General features: G+C 37.5%; 1 protein-coding gene across 2 annotated transcripts in view; it reads right to left on the bottom strand.

Annotated features, from left to right (window-relative positions):
* Positions 1–23956, bottom strand: part of STIM2 (stromal interaction molecule 2) — a 70634-nt gene that overhangs the window by 28620 nt on the left and 18058 nt on the right. For both annotated transcript variants that reach the window (XM_054823698.1, XM_054823699.1), the window contains exon 2: positions 1318–1448. In XM_054823698.1, the coding sequence (XP_054679673.1) occupies positions 1318–1448 (131 nt within the window). The remainder of the gene's footprint in view (positions 1–1317; positions 1449–23956) is intronic.

Below are 23956 nucleotides of genomic sequence, written 5' to 3'. Positions count from 1 at the left end.
TTTTAAATTTCTTAACTTCCATGTATAACAAATGGAGTACAAGTCAAGAGAATCACACAATGCTGAGAAGTTCCTCAGAAAGCTCACACTCTATCACTGTTTCAGTTTGCAGACAGGATTGTGCCTGTCCCAAACATTAACGACAATAACCAAACATTCTGCAGTAACAGAGCTAGACTATTTCCAGTGCCTGAACTACCTCACTATGACACTTGCTAAGTTGCAGAGCAGGTTTTTTCCCTCCAAAGGTAAAAAGTAAGTTATTTTATTCTGGATCATTCTCTCCACTGTACTGTATTCCTTCAGAAAACTTGTATCAAGCAAGCATCAATCACTGTTGATGCTGTTTGTACATGGAAAAGTAGCATCACATTAAACTTGAAAATGATAATTCACAACTTAACTCACTCAGGGAGAACAATCTTCCCTGAGATGTTACCAAAAAGGGGAGAGAAATCAGGGCTAGATTCTTCTCCCACTCACCTCCAGAACCACATGGCACTACCCTCATTTTTAGGGGACAGGACATGAGGGCACATCTTCACTCCCCTTCCTTTCTCAAGCCTGTACCTGACAACTGCCAGAAAGCAGAAGTAAGAACAATGAAACTATATGGATATTTCTATTCCTACCCAGTAATTCTGAGAATCCCGATGGTAAAGTGCAAGGGCAAGTCCTCTGCCAGGCCCACCACGAGCCTGCCTACCAAACTCATTCATTCAAGCACAATCACAAAAAATTTCAGGCAGGTCTGAATAACCTTCCTTAGTTCATAGGACTTAATCTACCATTAACCTACAGCAGGAAGTGCCTACTACTTGCTGTAAAATGTAAGCTAAAACACAGAAGAAAGCTTTCTAGACTGCTGCCTGTAACAGATACTGTTGGGCACCATGAAGCACCTGGAACAGACCTAAGGTAAACAGGAAAGCCCAGTGATGCCTTAAGCGAGAAAACCTTAGAGCAAAGAAAGGAAAATACCAGGTGACAGATCACATCAACTCTTAGTTCCCTCATTGCACACTAAACCAACACCATTTGCCTACCTGTTACATTAATCACACAAATAACAGCTTTTATACATAGTTGCATAAAACTTTCCTTTAGGCTACAACAATGGACAATACTCCATTTCAGACAATTCTAGAAATTACACTTTCCTTCTACATTTGGCTGTGGAAAGGGCTGAATTAAGAATAGCAGCAACGACTACTCAAGCGCTGCAACATAAAGAGCAGATATATAAAACGGGGGGGGGGGGGGGGGGGGGGGAAGGCAGACCTCATGTATGCACAAGTGAAGGCTTTTTACTCCTACCTCATCACTTTCATCTACTTCAATACCACCGTCTTTGTCATCATCCATTTGCTTATGGATCATCCGGAGAGCTTCTAGGCTGAATCGGTCCTCCTCTGTAAAGCACGGTGGGCTGAGTGAACTGCAGGGATCTAAAGCAGGAAGGTAAAAAAAACAAAAACATTAGCTACTGTCATGCTAGAATATAAAGCTCGCAAGCAAGAGAAAAGGCTTAAATTTCTGTATGTGTACATGTACTTCACTGCATATAGCCACCAGGTCACAGATGTCAAATTCAGCTGTAAAATAATAACTCTTACCAAAAACAGTGAAGGGGAGGGGAGTTAGACATCAACTCTTTTATCCAGGAAGGAAGCCCAAAGAATAAACTGGAATAGTTTGACTCTTGGATTATTTTTTTCCACCCCTGTACCTGCTGTCTCCACCTCTTCCTTATATCTATCATTAGTAATATATCACTGCAATTGCAAAAATGTCACTGTGTTTTCCAACCTCCTTTCTGAAAGCCTGGGCTAAACAGAGAGTGATGGAGGAAGAGAAAAAGAACTGTCATGTCCTACAGTCATAGCTTCATAAACAGCTAAGAAAGGGATGGCAACCACACTGCAGATCAAATTCAGAGTAGATAGTACTACCAAATGCAAAATATTCAAGGAGGACTACAAGAGAAGAAAGCACACCACAAAGAAAATTCAACTTATAATAATACATGGTATCTCAGTCTTGTATGTTCTGATCAAAAACAGCAGAGCCACTGTTGAGCAGGATTCCAGGTCAAAAATGGTACGTTCTCATTTGCATTCATTACTAAAGGCTCATGATTTGTGTGCATCTGATGGCTCTGCTGCCACCATGTCAGACAGTTATATCTCTGTTCTTTGCCTTCTACAAGGCACATGCCAAATGCTCCAAAGTTCTACAATGCACCATGATTAACCATCACTAAAGACAGGTCTTTCACAGACCTTGGCATTAACTAACAGCTAGCTATTTCATTAATTCTGATGTACTGAATATCAAAGAACAGAAGGTGGAGAAGGATTTTTTGAAAGTTCAGCTTTAATAAGACAGTGAATTTCCATTGTATTAGCCATTATAAAAATGTACTGACTAGTCCCATAAACTGCTCCACTCCACTTTAATCATATCAATGCAAATTGAGTCAGCATATGCTTAATTTTTCCTTCTTGTCTACCAAAGGATTAAGCTTTCATGTTACTACAGAATTTATTGGAGGCTCATTTATATAAGTAATGAAAAAGGAAGCACATATAGAAACAGATAGGATCAAGAATTTGAACAGAAAAATAAATTTATTGCATTAGTATTTCCATACAAATTGAGTTGGCATGATTCTGCTCTTCTGTCTTTATTATAAATTAAAAATTAAATTTAATTAATTAAATTAAGACTCAGCTTGCATAAGGCTACAACGCAGAAGTATGAAGGTAGCAACCATGGCATAGCTGGAACGTCAGACGCATATTAACAGGAATCATCCCTGCAGCTAGACATAAGTCAATGAGTTCTTACATGTACACCAGTTTTATTATACAGAAGTTAACAGTTACCTGTTACCTGTGCCCATGTATCAATTAAACATACAAACACATAAAAAAAATCACAGAAACACACAAAAAACCCACACGCTCCTCACTGACACTGCCCCAGAACAGAGAGATGTTGTTTTTAGAACTATTTCGTATGAAACAGAGACAAATTACTAAACATTAAACCATGCCAACCACAAACAGTTTTCAGGTTTGGAATGCAACTAATATTTCTTGAAAAAAAGTGAAACTGAGTAATTTTTAACATTTAAAAAAATCCATTTTATTTGTTCATCTTTGTTTCATTGGAAAGGTTTAATTTGCACAATACATAGGCTTTAGATTTTTGCCTTGCGATGAAAAAATTACTATCATTGCGGGGGGTTAAGGACTTATCCCTGTACTACAGAGTGCTTGGTGTCAAAAGGCTTCCCTTGCAATAGTAATGGATCACCTCAAAGTTCTGCTAGTAATTAAACTCCAATAGCCACGAACAAAGAATATAACACTACTTAAACGCAATCATGTATCAGAAGAACCTTTGTACTGCAAGATTAGATCTCGACTATGTTTTAAGTTAGAAGAACACATAATTGTCAGAACAGATAAACAGGTCCCTCAAACACACCCAATTTGTTTAATTTGTACTTAGTGCTATTCTTACATAGAAGAAACGTCAGATAAATAGTGTTCACAGTTTGCAAAAGCACCCACTCAGATGTTCTTCCATTTTGTTCAGCTGAAAGCCCAGCTTTTCAAATTAAAAAGGTTTTCTCAGAGTACATTTTCTCAAAACTGAGGTTGATCAGTTTTTTAATCACAGTACTTATTTATCTTAAGTATGCCTTTTTTCGGTTATTTAAGCATGAAGGCACTTTAAAGAGCTATGGCTCTTCTGGAGAGAAGTAAACAGGCTGCTTGTGCTTCAAATGTCCCATGCACTGGCTCCAGGAATACTTGATCTCTCTCTTATGAGACGATAGAGTTCCAATTGCTCCTTTTGGGACCAAGAAATATGGAGTAGGACCACATCTCAACTGTAATAAAAAATAACCCACTCTGAACAGCATCCAGATTTACCTTCAAGCTTATTTACACAGGGCAAAAATCAAACGTTCCCAGACTGACAACACTTGTCACCCCCCTCTTCAGAGAACAATCTCAAAACAAAAACAAATTACAAAGCCACAACCTAAAGAATAAGCGAAAAGCATTTTGCAAGCATATCTACAAAACCCTGCCAAATCCAAAAAACAGCTGATGGAAATCTAATCATCTGCATCTCTGCAGAAGATTATAAAACACAGTATTTTGCCTCACCTGCATGGCAGAAACAATACAAATTAATACTAGATGAAGTATGGGTAGAAACTTTTCAAACACCCAGTTAATTAAGATAAAAGCCAAGAGGAAAAGTCTCAAGATACAACAAGCACCATAAATATAGGCCTGAGGCCCTGCAACAAATTATAAGACTAGTTGATCCACCCTATTGAAGGTGTTCTGGGATTCCAAACCTTCTCTTGTACTTTAAGGACAAGCTTAATTCCACGTCTGGACCAACTTCTTTGTTCTAGTCTGGTGTGTTGTCATAAATACACTTCATCTAAAATCATCATCAGAGGAAATAGCACAGAGATGATACCAAGAAGTTCATTCAGGGAGTGAACCTGATAACTTAGAATTTGACCTCTCCTTTAGCAAACAGTGCAGAAGAATTAACAAAGCAAACAAAAGAGATACAGGTTAAATGAGGTGGACAAGAGGCATACAGGCACACCATATGTCACCCTAGGCAGGAGTTATTTTACAGCCCAATTTTTAAATGTTCATCAGAAGTGAGGAAGTTTCAGAACTTATGGTCATGTTAAAGAGGGAATTTATTACTATAAAATTAAATGTTGAATTTATGGCTCAACAAACTTGGCAGAGGCTTTTGAACCAAACTTTCCTCCTGCCTCAAGTAGCTCAGTTACTGCCTACTAGCTCTGAGATGCAAGGAGAAAGTAGCCTTCACCAATCCAGGGAGCTGCACAAAGCCATGGGTACAGACCAGTCCTATAGGAGAGAGTTTAATAATGAACCCAGTACAGAGTAGCTATCTAACAGGGTATCCAGGAAACTTTGTATTTACAGATAAGGGAAAAGTAGCACTACTGCCTTTTTTTTTCCCCCTCCTTCCTTTTCCCTTTGTCCATGAAGCTAAAATAAGGCGAGACTATGAGAAAAACTTCAGTTAGAAATTCCCCTAAACTTTAGAATCATGGCTTTTTCATCCCATTTCCTGAAGGCAACAGGAGTTAAACTTACAAAGTGACACTGTCAACACAAGCCAGTACGGAAAATTAATTACACCTATATCTTCAAGCATTCGTGTCAGCAAAGCCCTTGAAATTTATTTTAGGAATACACCATTAGAAATGGTTCCAAAGCAAAAGGGTATATACACTTTGCACTCTTTCAGCTATTCTGCATTTACTTTTTCCTAACATGTTGCGAACATAACAGACTTCAGAATGAAAAGGACTGACAGACCAACAAAAAGCTAATAACCCTGCAGTGATCTCACACACACGCCCTTTTGCATGTGGATGCTTGAGCATAAAAGCTACAGCTGTGCCAAAGCCCGTGACAGAGGGACCTTAGCCAGGCATTTGTAGCTGCAATCTGGCATTCAAAGCGCCTGAGTCCTTAAGTCTCTTCCATGCCTCAAAGAGCCTTTTTAAGAATACAGGGACACACAAAACCTTTATGTTTTTCAGAGGTACCTGGAACCAGATACATACTTCCAAATTTAAAATTTAAATGCCTTTAAATTTTCCCATTAGTTCTGTGTTGGGTTTGCGTGGCAAGGTTTTGGCAGCGGGGGGGCGCTACAGGGGTGGCTTCTGTGAGAAGCTGCTAGAAGCTTCCCCTGTGTCTGACAGAGCCAATGCCAGCCGGCTCTAAGACGGGCCCGTCGCTGGCCAAGGCCAAGCCAATCAGCGCCTCTGTGATAACATATTTAAGAAGTAGAAAAACACTTAGAGGGAGAGAGCTTTTGCAGCCAGAGAGAGGAGTGAGAAGATGTAAGAAACTCTGCAGACACCAAGGTCAGTGCAGATGGAGGGGGAGGAGGTGCTCCAGGTGCCAGAGCAGAGATCCCCCTGCAGCCCATGGTGAAGGCCATGGTGAAGCAGGCTGTCCCCCTGCAGCCCATGGAGGAAGGATGAGGGGGTGTAGCGATTCCACCTGCAGCCCCTGGAGGACCCCACAACGGAGCAGGCGGAGGCACCTGAAGGAGGCTGCGGCCCGTGGGAAGCCCACGCTGCAGCAAGTTCCTGGCCGGACCGGTGGACCCGTGAAGAGGGGAGCCCACGCCAGGGTAGGTTTGCTGGGAGGACTTGTGACCCCGTGGGGGATCCCACGCTGGAGCAGTTTGCTCCTGAAGGTCTGCACCCTGTGAGAGGGACTCCATGCTGGAGCAGGGGAACGATGAGAGGAGTCCTCCCCCTGAGGATGAAGCAGCGGCAGAAACACCGTGAGATGAACTGACCGTAACCCCCATTCCCCGTCCCCCTGTGCCGCTGAGGGGGGGAAGGTTGAAGCCGGGAGTGAAGTTGAGCCCGGGGAAGATGGGAGGGGTGGGGCGAAGTGTTTTAAAAGTTGATTGTATTTTCTCATTGCTCTACTCTGTTTTGCCTAGTAATAAATATAGATGAATTCCCTCTCTAAGTTTGGTCTGTTTTGCTCGTGACAACAATTAGTGAGTGATCTCTCCCTGTCCTTATCTCGACCTACAAGCATTTCGTTATGCCTTTTCTCCCCTGTTTAGTGAATGAGGGGAGTGAGAGCACGGCTCTGGTGGGCACCTGGCTTCCAGCCAGGGTCAACCCACTGAGAGCAACTTCACAGTTGGGAGTTATTTGCAGAGATTGGCTACTACACATAATTTTTGTTCTGTGAGGATGTTCAGCATTCATGGAAAAGGAAGAGCACTTTTTTACACTAACATATGGCAGTCCTACGGAAGCCCGCAGTGTTTCCATGACTGCCTTTTTGTGATGAATTCAGAAGCATACCATGTTCTGCTAGTTTTATGATTCCTCGCTCCTAAGAGGACATCTGGGATAAAGGGAAGCCTCACAGAAAAGGCAAGCACTATACACAAGTGTCAGCTTCCTAAGTACGTACTCTCAGCCTAAAATAACTATGTTTCAGCAAGCCATGATGACAGAAGTAGGATTTCTTTGCATTTTCCAGAGCCAAAACAGGTGGCCACAATATCCCCAAACTCCCATCAAACACATCTTCATCTAACTCAGATTTCTATTTCCTTACATTTCTTCTGTGCTTTAGCTCTATGCTGTACTTTAATACATTACAGTTTCTTTATCAATTCAATATGATTCTTTTCAAGGCAACAAGAACTTAAAGACAACAAGACCTGAGTACAAAGCTGAGTGTCAGGTACAGGACAGATTATTGAAAGTATTGGAAAGTAAGTGTTTTCAAGAATCACTTGATCATCACACATCACCAGTTTTTCAAAATAGCTATTCACAGTAAAGGCAACAAACATGTTGCTTTTATCTTAAATCCTTACATAAGGTGTCATTAAAATCTTCAAATGCTTGAAGAGACAGCCTCAGAGTAAGCTTCGTTTAATCTTTCAATTAAAAGCTCCCAAAGCAAATCACTCCTACTCTTAATTATTAACTCCTCCATATGGCAAGTAGGCTGAGCAGGATATAACAGTTAACTTGACAGTATCATTTGTGACATTTATTTCAACTATCAGAGTGAAAAATAAAGTTCATCATTACAGCATATCTTTCCACTAAAAACATTTAAAAAAACAGACAAAATTTTGACAAAAAGGGCAGAATACACTTATTTTCTAATCACAACACTGATGTTACTTAAATAAGCTTCCTGAAGAGGAAAAAGCAATAATACTAGTGACAGCAGGGGAAGGGGCGCAACAGGAAAAAGATTCAGGAAATTGTTGTTTCCAGAAAATTTTAAAATGTAAAGTTTCACGTTAGGTTTTCCAATACTCCATATTAGAAATTCAGGTAATTTCTGAAATTGTGTTTATAAATTTGGGCAATAACAGCAGATGAGACTCAAAGATGAAACTCCTGACTGCAAAGTCTGGTATCTGAAGCACTTGGTTCTGAATACATGTGTAATGCTTAGTGACTGATAACACTTCAGTTAAAACAAAACAAAACAAAAACAAACCCACAACTATTTGCAGTTCCACTCCGTGAAAGCTGCCATCATTCTTTTAAAATCCACTGAACACCCTTTAGTGAAAAAAGATGACATTTCAAAGAACCTTCAAGTAAATCATTACCACTACAATATGTATACAAGTGATCTTAGCAGGAGAGATCCAAATGTGGTTTTGTCACTATTGAGAAGTGTCCACTTAATCTACTATTTCAGTATCTTTTAATATATGCAAATCATATATTCCCCCCCCCCCCCCGGAAACTTGAAATATGATGAGGCAAGAAAAGCTTTGATTTTTCCTTAAATCACTATTAGCTCATCTCTGCTTTCTCCACACCCACAAAAAAGCTGTCTAATCCTGAACTAAAATTTCATTTTTAATACATAGGGGAAAAAAATTAAAAATCAGTGAAATCAGTTTGTTATTTAAAGCAGAAATTCAACCAAATAATACATTTACCAAAATCAAATGTTAAGACAGGTTTTGATTAAAGCTTTTCTAATCTTTCCTAGATAAAAAGCTTCCAAACAAACTGCAAACAGCAGACACTTAACTTTCTGATCACCTGTTAAGACAGGTGAAAACATCATACACTATCTTAGAAAACTATTTAAGAACTTTGTAGCAATAAAAATGTTTACTCAAAGGAAAAGAAATGAAAGTATTTCTCTAGAGAATTAAATCTGATGTCAAATCTAATTTTGCTTTAATTTAACCACATTAAAAGCTAATATCCCAAATCAGCAATGCTTGTTTAAAAAGGAAGTTACAAAAAGGGGTTTGAATACGTTAATCATGTCAGGAATTATTCTGACAAGACAAAATATCAGTATAATCACTTCATTTAGATTGTTAGGCAATTAATTATTAAATTACAACACTGTTCTGCCTGACTAAACAAAAATCAAGAAGATGGATTCACGGCTTTTCCATCTCCTTTCCACACCCTCCCTGAGCAATGACACACTTTGAAGGGAAGAGGAAGTTGGACAATTATTGTATACAATGGTCATAGCAGACCGATTTAGAAGAGGAACTCCTGCCAACCTTAACAAAGAAGGATGAGAAGAACCTGGGAGATGCATCTTATGTAAGCCATCAAAAATTATCCAGTTTTTCCTCCTTCCAACCTTATTTATACTTTTACGATGCTTAATATACAAACCCTACACGTATGAACATTCAGTTTTTAAAAAAATTAAGAACTGCCAGATGTCCAGTATCTACTTTCAGCAATAGAAAAGTCTGTCTCACTTAACTTGTATTTATTACTACAGCAAGACCTAGAAGGGAAATACTTAATGCAGTTTAGACCTAAGTTTTCATTCATGTGTGTTGATTTGGCAGTAAAGATTATTTAACACACCTTTAAAAATGCACGATGTACTCTTTGCACATTATAGTAATTATTAACATCTAAAATTAGAACAGCTCCAAGAAAAAACAGATTTACATAGGTTCAAAGATGACCTAAATTCATAACTTCACCTGGAATAAAACCACACCCTTAAACTCCGACAAAATGAAGACAACAATCAGTGTTTTTCTCCTTACATCCCCTATGCGTTTAGAAGTTACAGCTATCAAAGAAACAGGACTGTGAATTTACTATTTGAGTTTATTTGTCAACATTAATTAAGCTGATGAAATAAACTACAGACGTATATTCATATATATTCAGTGACAATTAATGCATAAGACATCTAAGTACGTATAACAACACACATCTAAGGTTTTTATATATTTTAGGTCTGAGTAGTTCTTTACTGCTGTTCTAACAACTTTCTCTATTTTCTAATGGCAGGAAGCTGGAAAAGATGCAGTATATCTCTGATCATATACTTTAATCTGCCCAAGAATTTGACAGCTCTTAAGGAAGAGCAGCAGCATAGTATTTAAGCCTCTTTCTTAATTCAGTCAGGAAATCAGAAAAGTAATTTACAAGTGACCTTCAAATGCCTGACAATATGCCCATGTGACTTCTGAAGCAAATTTCCTAGTAACTGTTTTCTAGACAAAACCTCATCTTCCTTAGAATTCCATCCTTGTTAACACCTCTGCTGTGCATTAATCTGGAAGCCTGATCTTTAGCCTCCTGGTGAAAGTGTATAGTCAATATTCAGCGTACCAATTTCTATTCAGATATGGCCCAAGAGCTAAGCAGTGCATGAGCCACTAAAATCCTTTCTGGAAGACAATGATCTGCAGAATACAATAACCACGATAATATGGCTGATAATTTAAAAGTTTACAAACTTTTTTCATACTGAAAAGGTAGTTCACAACTTCTTAAAGAGAAAAAGGGGAGAGGGGAAAGCACTTGAAAAGGATTTTAACACTTTACCTAGTTTTAATCAGTTTAGTAAAAGTCATAAGAAGTTTTACAGATGCAGTTTTAAGATTAAAAAAGCATCTTTTAAGACCAACATCCTTAAACTTTTAGACAAATAAACTGAAATGTGCTAGAATTATAAATTAGTGTATTAAAGTCATTTTCATATAAAATTATATATCTTTCAACTTAGACTTTTAATCACACCAGTTTTTCCTCTGATATATTTGTTTTCACATGTGATTCATAATCATATCCTATATCCATGAATCAGGCATGTAAGCATGACATTGCTGACATTACCGAATTACTTCAGTCTTCTACACCATCTGATCTTGTATGTATATTATTAACTGTTCTAACCAAGGAATCAAATTTAATCCTCTGTGCGCACCATCTGTAGCATCATCAGTTCCCTCAGAGTTCCTGTAACAACATGTTGTCAGGATGTATTTATACTTTAAGAGAGCATATCAGAATTATGTAACTGAAACCTAAATTTAAAAGATGTAACATTGTACTTAACAATAAAGGAAGCTTAGCATCAGGGCACTTTTTTTTTTAAATACACAATCTGTTAAGATTCTAGCATCTGCGTGTTAAATTTGTCAGCCTATGCAATGTTTATACTCTCAGAAATACAAAGGCATTGAGTGCATAGATTAATTTTATTTAATCAATAACACCATAATGAAACACTTCCTTTTAGCACCATTCAACATATCAGTAATTTTAAGGATGTATAAATATCAGTTTCTTTAAATAGTCCTATTAGATTATGTGAAGATTTAGTAGTGCAGATTGCTGGCTAGTTAAGGGCTATCCTACTTACAGAAGCTTACATGAACTGCTCTGCAGTTAGCACTCACATCCAGCTCCAGATTGCTCCTACTAATATGCTGCTAAATATTTTCCTCATGATGAATTTCACCAAGCGATAAAGTGGGCTAACAAATCTACTGATGGTGTCTCAGTTCACCTTGGCTTATTTGATGCAGATAAGATAAAAAGAGCCAAAAAGTTTTCAGAATGTAAAAAAAAAAAAAAAATGAGATAGTCACACGTCTTTGGAAATACCCTATCACACTTATGCTATTGCTCAGAATTAACACAGATAATGATATTTACAATTATCAGAATTTTAGAATAAACTATAGTCACACATCTTAGATACATCTTGGTTGATACCATTTTGATATATGTATTTTAATCATGCACTGGAATCACAGAAAGCAAAAAACCAGGAAACTCAGTTTAATTAAACATGAACTCCAAAACTTCAAATAAGTCATATAATTTTAGAGATAATTACCTCAGATTGATTCTGGTTTTTAAAAAAAAAAAATTCATACTACAAACACATGAATCTTCCCAAAAAAGTTAGATATAATTTGCACACAAATTTAAAGTAGTAAGTCTTCCACCACTAGACAGATCTCAAGAAGTCACGCACAAAAGAAAACCATAAGGTTCCTGAATCCTCTACATTTGCCTGAACAACACACATTGCCAAACACCACTTGTGCAGCTTCAAACAACATCAGTTGCTCCCCAACAGCATGAGCATATTCAGGATGCAAGGAAGAGCCAAGGCAATAATTTCACATATGCTCTAAAGCAGAATAAGCTAAAGATTAATGCTAAAAGGATTCCTAACTGTTCATGCCCCTGCCATTCGTTCCTGTCCCTGTACTATCCCCTTCCTTGTACCATAAGCACATTTGTGCGGCCATGCTGCAGGAAGGATCAGGAAACTGATTCTGCCTGAATTCGTTCTCTATACGCCTGCACAAACACTTGCACCAGTAGAGGCGGGGGGGGGGGGGAGGAGGAGGAAAGCGATGCAGGAGCAGGCAGAACCGCACTTCACAGCCAGTGCGGCTGCTAATCTCTGGTCCTGATGTGCCCTATGTAACAACTGAATCTAGCCAGCGACGCAGTAGATAAGCAATAAATGGACAAGTGGAATTAATGCAGTGAAACATCTACACTACTTGCGTAGAAAACTCCAGCTCTGTTTTTTAGATCCTTGCTTTCTCTACTAGGAGGTACAGGGCAAGGCTGTGTCGTAGACTACTTGTTGCAATTAACAACTATCAAGTGGAAAAATTACATACATATTTACCTGCAACAAGATGACATCATGGTTGGACATTAAATACAATACTGAAGTCTCTACTTAGAGGAATCTGCTTTTTTTCAAGTAGATTGTGTGGCCTATAAAACCTAAACCAGACTTTTGTAACACTATGCCAGGAGTTGGAGTAAGGGCAAACGCCAAAAAAAACCACTCCACGAGGCTTGACAAGAGAGTTCTTAAGACCACTGCCAGCAAGCTCAGAACTTGTCCTTCCTCCAAGGCTCTCCCCACAAGCCTAGAGAAGCCACAAGCTCCAGACGTAGCCCACTTTGGCTGCAGTCAGTCCACGTTGTAAATGATAGGTCTTCAGAGACACCTCATCCCTACAGACTTACACCAGCAAGCTCAGAGTGTCTGCTAAATGCATGTCTGTCCCAAATATTGCTATAATTTATGTAGTCCCTTCATTCGAGCTCAAATTTTTTGACCACTTTCCAAAACCTATGAGCCAGAACATGCATTAAGAACTCAATAAACAGGACTATTAAAAAAAAGCAACATAATAGGATCTGTCCCAAAGCTGACAAACTATGACACTTGGCTACATAAAGCCGAGTGAGTTTGTGTTTTTTGTTTTGTTTAGGATCTTTTTTTAATTTTTATTATTGGCAGCACAAGACGACAGTTTTCTGAAGAGAAGCAGCAGTCAGGAAGATACATATGGAAAGCTCAAAGGAAAGAACAAAAAAGTATAGAGATCATTTAAACTTTAACATTGTGACAACTGAGGTTACAACCACCTGCAAAAGAATGTTGGTCTAAGATATCTTTAAAGGTAGCCAATGACATTAAGAGATATATAATCTACTTCTAAGTCCTCACTTAAGTCCCAATGTATGTTCCTGACATACATTGGGAAAAATCAAGATGAAATGAAGGGCAGTAAGCTTTTTCCAGATGATGGCTACATTTACTTATCAGAATCATTGCAGGTACTTTATGACATATATACATATAGTTTATTTAAACATAAAATTTCAGTGTATGTTTTAGTCTTACATAAGACTTTAAGCACTAATATTGATTTGTATCGATCAGATTTGAAAAGATTAAAGCATGAAAAATAATATCCTAGATTTTTTTAACTGTGCTGGACACATACTGCAAATGGAACTGGGTACCTCATGCACAGAATTACCAATGTTTCTGTTGCTATTTGCTCCCTGTGACAGAAGTAGGAAAACAGGCACAGAGCCAAATTCCAACAGACATAAGTGTTTCCGCTACACTACCTTTTTTTAATATATCAAATATCAACATGTACAGGCAGTCCATAATTTTCAATTATCAAAAAGGAAGTAACTTCCAGAAGTTAAAGAAGCCACCAATCCATCATTAAGCATAAGCAAAACAGAACCATGCAAGATTAATTCTACTTCAATACATTCAATTAGATACCATTTTCAAAATCCCCAGGAAGTTAATTTCACACAAGACCTTCTGTTTCCCACAGAAACAGAAATATGTTACAAATAGAACATATAGGAAAAAAAAACACAAGACACTTCTAGTAAATTAGGATTGTTTTCAACTATGTTGGGGTTTCTGTCTAGTTTTCTCAGGTGTCCTGTTGCTGGTTTATGGCCTCCATAGACAAACACATCTGAAGTTCATTCACATCTCCAAGAGAAGCATGTTTTGCAATATTATTCTACTTTGCAATTTCACTTTGGTTTAATCAAATACAAGGAACATACATTCTACAGGCTTTATCTCCACAGTCTATTCGCATGCCCTACATGCAATACCTGACATCCAAACCCCAACTATTCCATGTCAGTCACATCTATCAACCAGCATAAATGTTTTAATGTTTTCTACGCCTTCTAAATCGTTGCTTTAAACTTGTTTTTGTCTGTAACCATTTTAAAGGAATTTTAATACTAAGTCATCTGCTGGGGCCAAGGGGCCAGTATTTTTCTATTCTGCATTTCTGAGGAACACTAAGCACCACCAACATACAGCTGATACCAGAAAATGGGTAACAACATAGTCATGCCTTACTCTCCATAACAGAGCTACATTCTCTATTTATTCTATTAAAACACAAAAGAAACAGTTCCCTCCTTTCATTAATTTTCATTTCTTCAGTAATATTTAAATTAATACATATAAGTTAACACATGGAAGAATTTCTGGATAACATTAAAACAGATCAACATAAAAATACTCTTCTGATATTTAAAATGTTTGCTGAAGTTCTCTTCATGCAAGCGAAGTTTTACTACCAATGCCAAACAACAGCCAGGTAACATTGCCTCTAAAATCGTAAAACAAACAAGTATTTTTAAACTTACTCAGTTAACATTATCAAAAAATTAATCAAAAGTTTTCAAACTAGGAGGATACGCTCAGAAAAATTCCACTCCTATTCAGAAATTCTCACCGGAAACAACATGAACCAAGATGCTTGAGACAGCCCAAAGAATGGCAATGTTTGTATATGTGACAAAGATGGGACTATTACAAAAACAGAAATGAATCCAAGTTTGAAAACCATGGTTTTAATATGATACTTTAAACTGTAGCATCAAAATTGAAAGCTCAGTATGCTCACCATATTGCAAGCAGACAGCAATCTTGCAGAATGATTTTCTCACCTCCTTTACCTATGGTAACATTACAAACAGCCTACAGGAGACAGACTACACTACTGACCTAGTACCCTACTAGCTTAGCAATCATCAAGTTCTCAATTTTTCCTTCCTTTTCATTAAAATTTAATTTTGTTATCTGAAATCTTAATATTTATTTAAAGGAAGAATTGTCAAGGCATTAAAAAAAGTACTCTTCCATCTAGGCATATCAGAAATTCAGTTTGAAAACTTTATTTTAAACAAGCCTATAAATTTACTTCTCTGAGCTGCTAATTCCCTGCCTCATGCAAGATAATACTCGAGAAACAGTCTGAAGCTGTTTTAGACATTTCGAGTGCTAAACTCTTCTCCTCTCCTTTTTCTCACTGGAGTAATAAATTATTCTATTTTCTCCTCACATACCTTCTTAAGCTCAATTGAATGAAAGAATCTTTCTACATGAGATTTCATCTGGTTTGTCTCCAAAGCCTACTGGTTATTATTCATATGCAATGGTCTAACACATGGATAACCTCCAGGCAGAAAAATTCTTTCAAAAGGAAGTACTAAGACAGAATCAAAGCATTGAATACCTTCTATACAGAAACAGATTACAGTTATGCAACAAGCCAACTGACAATCTATGATATCCAAGTAACCCTCCCCCACCCCCTTTTTTTTTTTAGTAAAATATTGCATTGTTTGACTGTATGTATACTCATGAAGACACATATACTTGCAGCACACAACTTTTTGTTTTGGAGGCTCATTTTGAATCTATTATTACTACATGTCTTAAGACTTGTGCTTTCCAACTCTTACATTCAAATAACTTGTTCAATTTTATTAGAATTAAAAGAAAACAAAGTTTCAATCAAATTTCAAGGAGAACATTGATTTTCAGAAACCTGGGCTCATTTAGTCTTGTGAAGAGAAGGCTAAGGTGATCTAATAGTAGCCTGCAACCAACTACTTGACAGCAGATGGTAAACCCTCCTCAGGAGGGGCAGATCCTATACCATGGGGCAACAGTCAAACTATGCACTGGAAGGGTAAGGTTAGACATCAGAAAACTCTTTTATGCTAGGAGGGCATTGCAGCACTATAGCAAGCTACTCAGACGATTTAGAGTCTCCACCCTTAGAGGTTTTCAGAAGTTGGTCAGAAAGCCCTACAGATGACCTGTTCTTGCAAAGGTGAGATTCTTGCTTGCGGCACAAGTTTGTCCTCCAGTGGTCCCTTTCAACCAACATCTCCATCATGTCTTTTGAAAAGCAGATTCTAGAATAACAACTACCCCCAAAACCAAGGGCTCCAATTCACAATACAAATAAATACGTAATAGCAGATGCCATTCTTACTTATGAAACGTTAATTCTATGTTCACCATACGTTCCTAGGATGCTCCTAGGAAGCATGCTATTGTGAAGAAGTTGCTGATGGACCACATTTACAACTCAAAGTATTAAGTAAATATCTAATGATAACAAACAGAAGAAAGAACATGGCAAATCTGAAGAAACCCTCGGAAAATCCTGATCAAATGCCAAATGGGATCATAGACTCATAGAATGGTTTGGGTTGGAAGGGACCTTAAAGATCATCTAGTTCCAACCCTCTGCCATGGGCAGGGACACCCTCCACTAGACCAGGTCATCCAACGTGGCCTTGAACACTTCCAGGGAGGGGGCATCCACAACTTCTCTGGGCAACCTGTTCCAGTGTCTCAGCATTGACATTTTACCACCTTTCAATGTGCGTATGTATTCCTCATGTCTATAGTAAAGAATGCTTGTATTCATGTATACAAATGAACTTCTGCTTAGGAATGCCTTTGCAAAATCTGTGTTTTTACCATCACATCAGTTCAAAGCAATATACTGTACACAATAAAGAGATATGAGTTTCGGCAGAAATTAAGGCATGCTGAAAGACAATAAAGAATAGAGTGTAAAGAATTGATATATCTGTAGAAGCCCAGGGCTTGAAAATAGGGTGATAACCATTCAGAAGAAAGAATTCACCAGAACCAGAATAGCCATGTTCATTCAAGAATGAGGTCTTTTTAAAAGCTACACTATGTTGTATAACATCGCTCTGCAACTTGTAGTTCCATAAGAAATACTTTCTATATTAGGAGACATTTTGTATGCACAGACTATATTAGCAAATAAGCTAAAATTCTACTTTACATGGCCATGTCTAGCCCCAAATAAAAGTACAGGATGTCATTTAAGTGAGATATCTTTTGCAATAGTCTATAGCTTTGTGCCATGGCTAAAACAAAGAAATTTTCTGACATTGTTACATTTTCTACAGCTCCAGTAAGATTCAGTGTTGTTTTGGTAAGAAGCCTCACCTTTCCTTTCAGTGATATAAAAATTGAGACATTTCATATTCTCTACGGACAAATACCTAAAAATGTTTAATGGCTTTACTGACATTTACACAAGTTTAAAGCTAAAGATTTTGAGAAGGGTTAACAATTTTCATATGCAGAAGGAGAAGGGGAGAAATGACAGGGATGTTCGAAAATCCTTTCACTGTTCTGTTTTTTTTATTTATAAGCAGAAAAAGTGATTTATAAAAAAGTATTACATAAGTTACTGCACTAGAACTGCTATCTTGATCAAAAATAAGATTCAAGATACTGTTAGCTAAGTTGCAGTCAATAGCAGGGGGAAGGGAAGGACAAGGGTGTGGAAACAGCACCAAAAGGAGACAAAGTAGTAAACCGTCAATTGTATTGATCTACTTAGAGCAGTGTAACAAAAAACATTCAATATAATCATAAAAAATACGAATTTGTAACCTGAGACTTTACCCATATTTTGATTGGAAAACTGTAGAAATGATTGCATATGTGAAATGCACTAAAACTAAATGGCAAACGAAATTAGATAAACTGAAGTAAAATTAAGATCTGCAGAATTAATGCAACCAACACCCTGAAAAGGTGCCCAAATCTATTCCAAGAGAGTTCAGTTCTTAAACTGAAAGAAATTCTACCTCAACAGGAAAAATTCTGAGCTCAGAGCTCATTTGCATGTTAACTACCCACAGCAGTACCTTACAGAAGCTACAAACCCTGAAGCGAATTCAGGATTTAAACAGAATACTCTTACAAGAATTCATTCCAGCCTTTTCCAAACAGCATCAGCTGTTCCATGTAACTGAACTTGAGCATTATTTATTGAAAGGTGGGCTTTAATGCAATTAACTGAAAACTTTACCACTTGCCAGAAATAGCTTACCTTGTAAGCAGATTAAAGCTATTAACATTTTTACGTAACAGTACTTAATCAGTTTCAAGCCACAAACTGACATGTAAAAATCAATGTATCAAACATTTATGTTTACTAAATTTACTGGTGTAAACAATTGGAAGTTTCATTGGTCTTTTTTTTTTTAATCTACAAATTTTGAGAATATGGAACTCAGTAGGTAAGGTAAATTACTGGCAGTAAAATTTAATCTCTGCACTGTATAAAAGACTCTTTGGGTTTTGTTTGGGTTCGTTTTTTGGGGTTTTTTTTTTAAGGTAATTATTTCAACCCAAGTTTTAATAAAAAAACTTGAACACTGGAGTTCTTTAAATCCCCTTGTTTCATACAAGATCACAAGGACTACTGATTAACTGATCCCTTACAAAGGATTATCTGTTGTAGTAAAACCTGATTAATAGAATTCTTTTAGCTTGGCAATTAAAATAAATACTACACCACTATTTTAAAGCCATAGACAAGATTGTAAGACTGCTAGACTGAGGCAAATTCAATTATCTACTATTCCAAGTACAGAATGCCAAAAACTTACAGAAATTGTCAAAAAAAAAGTGCCCAACTTTGATAACAGGAAAGTTAAGAGCCAAGTACAATCTTTCAAATGACGACAGAATTCTGCAAATACCTGCAGAGATTTAAAAAAAAAAAAACCCACTCTACATGACTAAAAATACAATCCTATGTTGCTACCAAAGCACTGCCTTGAAAAGAATCATTCCTTTCACCATCACCTAAGTGAGCCTTTCCATGGGGTTCAAACAAACAGAAGAAATTCCATAAACAGACCAGTGAGGTGACAAATGAAATACCCAGCAAGTAACAAGCAATTCCCGCCCACTCTCTAATATGCAATATCATGCAATGTCATACAGACACCTTTTTTTTTTTTTTTTTTAAACTCCTTAAATGAACACAAGCACACCCTTTTCTTACCTGAAAGGGCTTTCTACCTGCAGGCCAATTTGAAATTACTCCAAAAAAAGAGACAGCAAGAGGCTGAGAGCTGTCATAAAAGGAGATAATCTTTTATATGCTTAAACACCCACTTGCACTTTTCAAATTAGATCAGCATTTGTCAGAATTGTATACTTCTATATATACACAAAAGCCAGTACATTCTTGAAGGCAAATAAGTGTGTACTAATTGCTAAATAAAAGATATCCAAAGTAACAAAAAGCAAGCAAGTAAATAAAATTAAAATGAAGACGAGCAGGATTTTAGCTGCAGTTTTTCACAGGGATCTCTTGATACAAATGGCCTCTGAAGACTTACCTTTTCTCACAATACTTTTATTTTTAATCTCATAGGTATAGGTACATAATAAAGGACATTAATACATGCCAAGTTCATATATCAATAACTGAGCACAGGGCCATTGACCTACTTAAGAAAAACACCTGCAGTAGCCCAGTCAAACCCACAACGGAGGAAGAATTTAAGAATGGTTTTCAACCTTGTCCAAATTAAGCCTGATGGCAATTTAAAACCAACAAACCTGGGCAACAGCTTCATGTTGCATTTTTCTTCCAAAAAAGCCAGAGTCCAGAATTTGTTCAGTGACCCCTAGCATATTGATGCAAACCTTACAGTGCCACCCCAGCTCTGCCCGCACACTGTACACTAGTTTGCTTAATCAGTTTCTATAGTCTAGAGAATTATCCACCCACATGAAGATGTGGCTGATAGAAGTCACACCTCAGAAAGGTTTAAACAGAAACAAGGAAATCAGGCCAAACATTCAGCCATGTCTGTTGCATTGTGTCATCCTGTCACCTCTGAGATCGCAAACTGATGCAAAAGCCCATCTCTTCTCATCAGCATCTTCCCTTCTCTGATCAAAGCTCCACTGCCCAGCCACCCCAAGGTCCCTTGCATAAGCACGAGGGAGAACTGCAGCACAAGCCCAGCACAAGCTGAAGCTGCAGCCTCTGTGGTATGTCATTAACTAATCAGGAACACAATAAGTCAGTCCTGAGATTTTCTGTATGGGTGCAAATATTTAATTCAGCTTGTGCACGCCTCGGGCAGGACTTGCAAAGCGAACATAATCACTTTTAGCACATCACTGAGCAGTCTATGGCTAGAACCACCAGCCTGTGGTTTTGCATGCTCAATTCACAGCCAGAAAAACAGCATGATTTGAACAAGCAACAGAAATATTTAGTACTCCAAACACTCAACTTGTTATTTAGCACAAAAACAAGTTTACAAGATGCTACACATACTGCCAGATAGCTACGGCTACTGACAAGTATTATAATGTAGATCAAGGTGACAGGAGAAGTACACAATGCTTATTCCTACTATACACAAGCTTAATATTAAAAAATTAGTAGAAAACCAACTTGTTACTTTCTGCTTCCAATGCTGTCAGTTCCTATAATAAATTAGGTTGCTGCTTTTCACATTTGTGTCACCTCTCCCTCCACCTCATCACACACACATAGCTATTCCCTACTTTGCTCATATTGTTGTTCTTACCTTTCCAGGTTTTCTCTCAATGTCTTCCATGCTTTATTTTGGTTGGTCTCTTCTCCCAAGTAAGAAGTGACAGGATGAGAGAAAATGGCCTCAGGTTGTGCCAGGGTAGGATTAGGTTGGATATTAGGAAAAATTTCTTCACCAAAAGAGTTGTCAAGCATTGGAACAGGCTGCCCAGGGAAGTGGTTGAGTCACCATCCCTGGAGGTATTTAAAAGCTGTGCAGATGTGGCACTTAGGGACGTGGTTTAGTGGTGGACTTGGCAGTGCTACGTTAACAGTTGGATTTGATGATCTTAAAGGCCTTTCCCAACCTAAATGATTCTATGATTTTGAGTCACAAGGTTTTCATTCCAGTTTCTCAGTCTCCTTATCTGTAAAAGGACTGTTATCGGACTGTTATCACAGTTTTGACATTCTGACATCAAATCCATCTTCTTACTGCATCTTCCTAATCTCTTTTTAAAGCACAAATATAATTTGTCATATATAACAACTTATCAGGTCTCTTATTTGATTAAAGACTGCTACTTCCCTCTTCCCTCTCAAAATTTAGTTTTTCACTTTCTAAAACTGCTTTTTTTTTTTTTTTGTAAAAACAAAGTCAACAATTTATTTCTCTTTATCCTTCCCAGCCCCAGCAATGTTACAGTGGTTCACTGTGGTTAGTTTCTCATTTTATCAGCAACAGAATGGCAGATATGCATAACTAGACATTGTTGATCAGTTAGGGCTTTTTCCACTGAACTAGCCAAAGTAATTTTTGCACACAAACTCACTCCTCCAAGTAACGTTAAGAACCAATTTTTTTTGTTTTATTTTAATTTCTGAATACTATTTCTTCAAATAGGACATTGCAGAGAGGAGAACAAAGGAAATATCATCACAGGGAGAAAGACAAGTTTCTGGATATACAAAGATGATTGCCACTCCTTGTAAAGGAAGATCATCCTAAATCAGTATAATCATGCCAACACTGTTTATACAGGAACATCCTTATGCCATCAGAGACACTGATGAACACAACAGCAGAAAAGCCAGAGTGATACTTAAAGCAGTCCTGCTGTGGTAGTTCATCTGTGTAAATGTTGCACATGAACTAAAAAGCCCTGCCTTTCAAGCTCCTCTGAGTGTGGGCAGTTAGGACTGCCTGGTGCTGTGCAGATTCCCAGATAAAGTTAACACTAGCTCAGAGATCTCAGCAAAACGTTCCCTCAAACCACAAAACGTGGTCTGTCACACACTTATTTTTCACCCCAAAATGGTGCTTGTGTTCTTTCATTCCAAATTAATATTTCTGGTGAAGGATGCTAGGGGCATTCTTGTTAAAAAGACAAACACATCAAAATCTCACCACTTCTTTATCCTACCTAGAACCTTCCTCCATTAAACCAGATCACAGTATAAACCCACACACACAAAAAAAAAACCCACAAAAAACAAACCAACAAAAAACCCACAAAAAAAACCACCTGTAAGCATTTCACTTTCACTATTTGTTCTTGTTTTCCCAAAAAGCAACAACAGAATTTCAATTTTGCATGACGAAAACGTGTTTATATGTGGAGGTTTAAGATATTTTCCCTTCTGTTCAGGAACAAAAGAGAGACAAGACATGCGATCAAATTAAATGAAATAATATTCCCATAATTACATATTGAATTGGAGATACTGTAACTCACTAGAAGCTAAGCAACATTATCAAAAGATTTGTGCATAAACATGCACAATATGTAAATTTACAGAATCTGTAAATAAAAATGTTGCTTCTTAATAGGAGTTACTCCAAAAAAGGTGGTAGTATTCATCATTTGGCAAGTGAAACATTTTATTAGCAGAAATGAAGAAAATTTTGCCTTGCTTATTTCAGCTTGGATCCACAGGAATGCTTGGTCACACAGAGCCTATAGGTTCCTGACAGCATGTGCTCTCCATTTGTTTGCTGTTTAACAGAAAATGTTCACCAAATAAGGAAAAGCTACACTTCCCCTTAATGCCTTCCTCTTCTCAGCCTGCCAGTGCCTTGAGTTTTCTCTTCCCTTATCAATACAATAAATATTGCATAAATATGTTCCAGGAGAAAACCAGCCACATTCAGTTCTGTCTGGAAAATGGTGACTTTGTTTCTTGAAGGTTATCTAGTATTTTACCTGAAGTCAAAGCAAACAAAAGACAACTTCTCAGAGACAGGATACAAATGCAGCAGAGAAACACTGAACACAAAGTATGGAGCAAATCTTTTATACTCAGAGGCTTTCTCAGTTCATACCCAAAACAGAGACCTCAGTTTCCTGGTCAACGCTGAACAGCTACAAGTTCAATTGCAGAAGTGATACTGAGCATAACAATCTTCTTCCTTCCTACCGAATTTTGCTGTTGACAAAGTAAAGTGTGTTAACAGCAAATGTCATCTATGACAGTTTGAAGAGAAATTCAAGCCTGAGCTGTGGAGGGGAAGGCACAGAAAAACCGACCATTGCTGATCTGCGCAGTAAGTCACCTGAGGTAATTATACACATTGGAATGTTTTAGCACAGTATTTCTTACGAGAAAGATTGCTAATTGGTGTTAACTCCATTCCATTAAGTTATTTACTTAATAAGCAGCTATTAAAAGTTACTAAACAGAGAAACGCAGAGGTAATTACATCTTCCTTGCTTAAGTACTGTGTGCCGTTCTGCTCATCTCCAAACAGAATGAGCATAATTCCAATGGAAGAAAGGGGAGATCTTCATATGCAAAAGATATAGAATAGAAAATGAAGTAGACAAAAATAACCCAAATAATGATTTCTTTCTCCAATTTATAGTATTTTGAAAAACTAATAGCTAAAAAAACAAAACCACAGCTGCATTTACATGGTATAATACAGTTATGACAATGAGTTCTGCTGATCATCATGTCCAAGGCACCAAACCATGGTGTCAAAGCAAGATCTACATGATGGAACATAAAACCATGTTTATATTGGGTAAGATAAAAATCAAGCTGTCTGGAACAAGTCCTCACACTTCAGGACATAAGGCAACTAGTAAATGTTTTTTGTTAGGAAAAG

The sequence above is a fragment of the Grus americana genome, chromosome 4 (genome assembly GCF_028858705.1).
Source record: "Grus americana isolate bGruAme1 chromosome 4, bGruAme1.mat, whole genome shotgun sequence".
NCBI lineage: Eukaryota > Metazoa > Chordata > Aves > Gruiformes > Gruidae > Grus > Grus americana.
The sequence above is the reverse complement of the archived record's forward strand: the minus strand, read 5'-3'. Positions and strand labels throughout refer to the sequence as shown.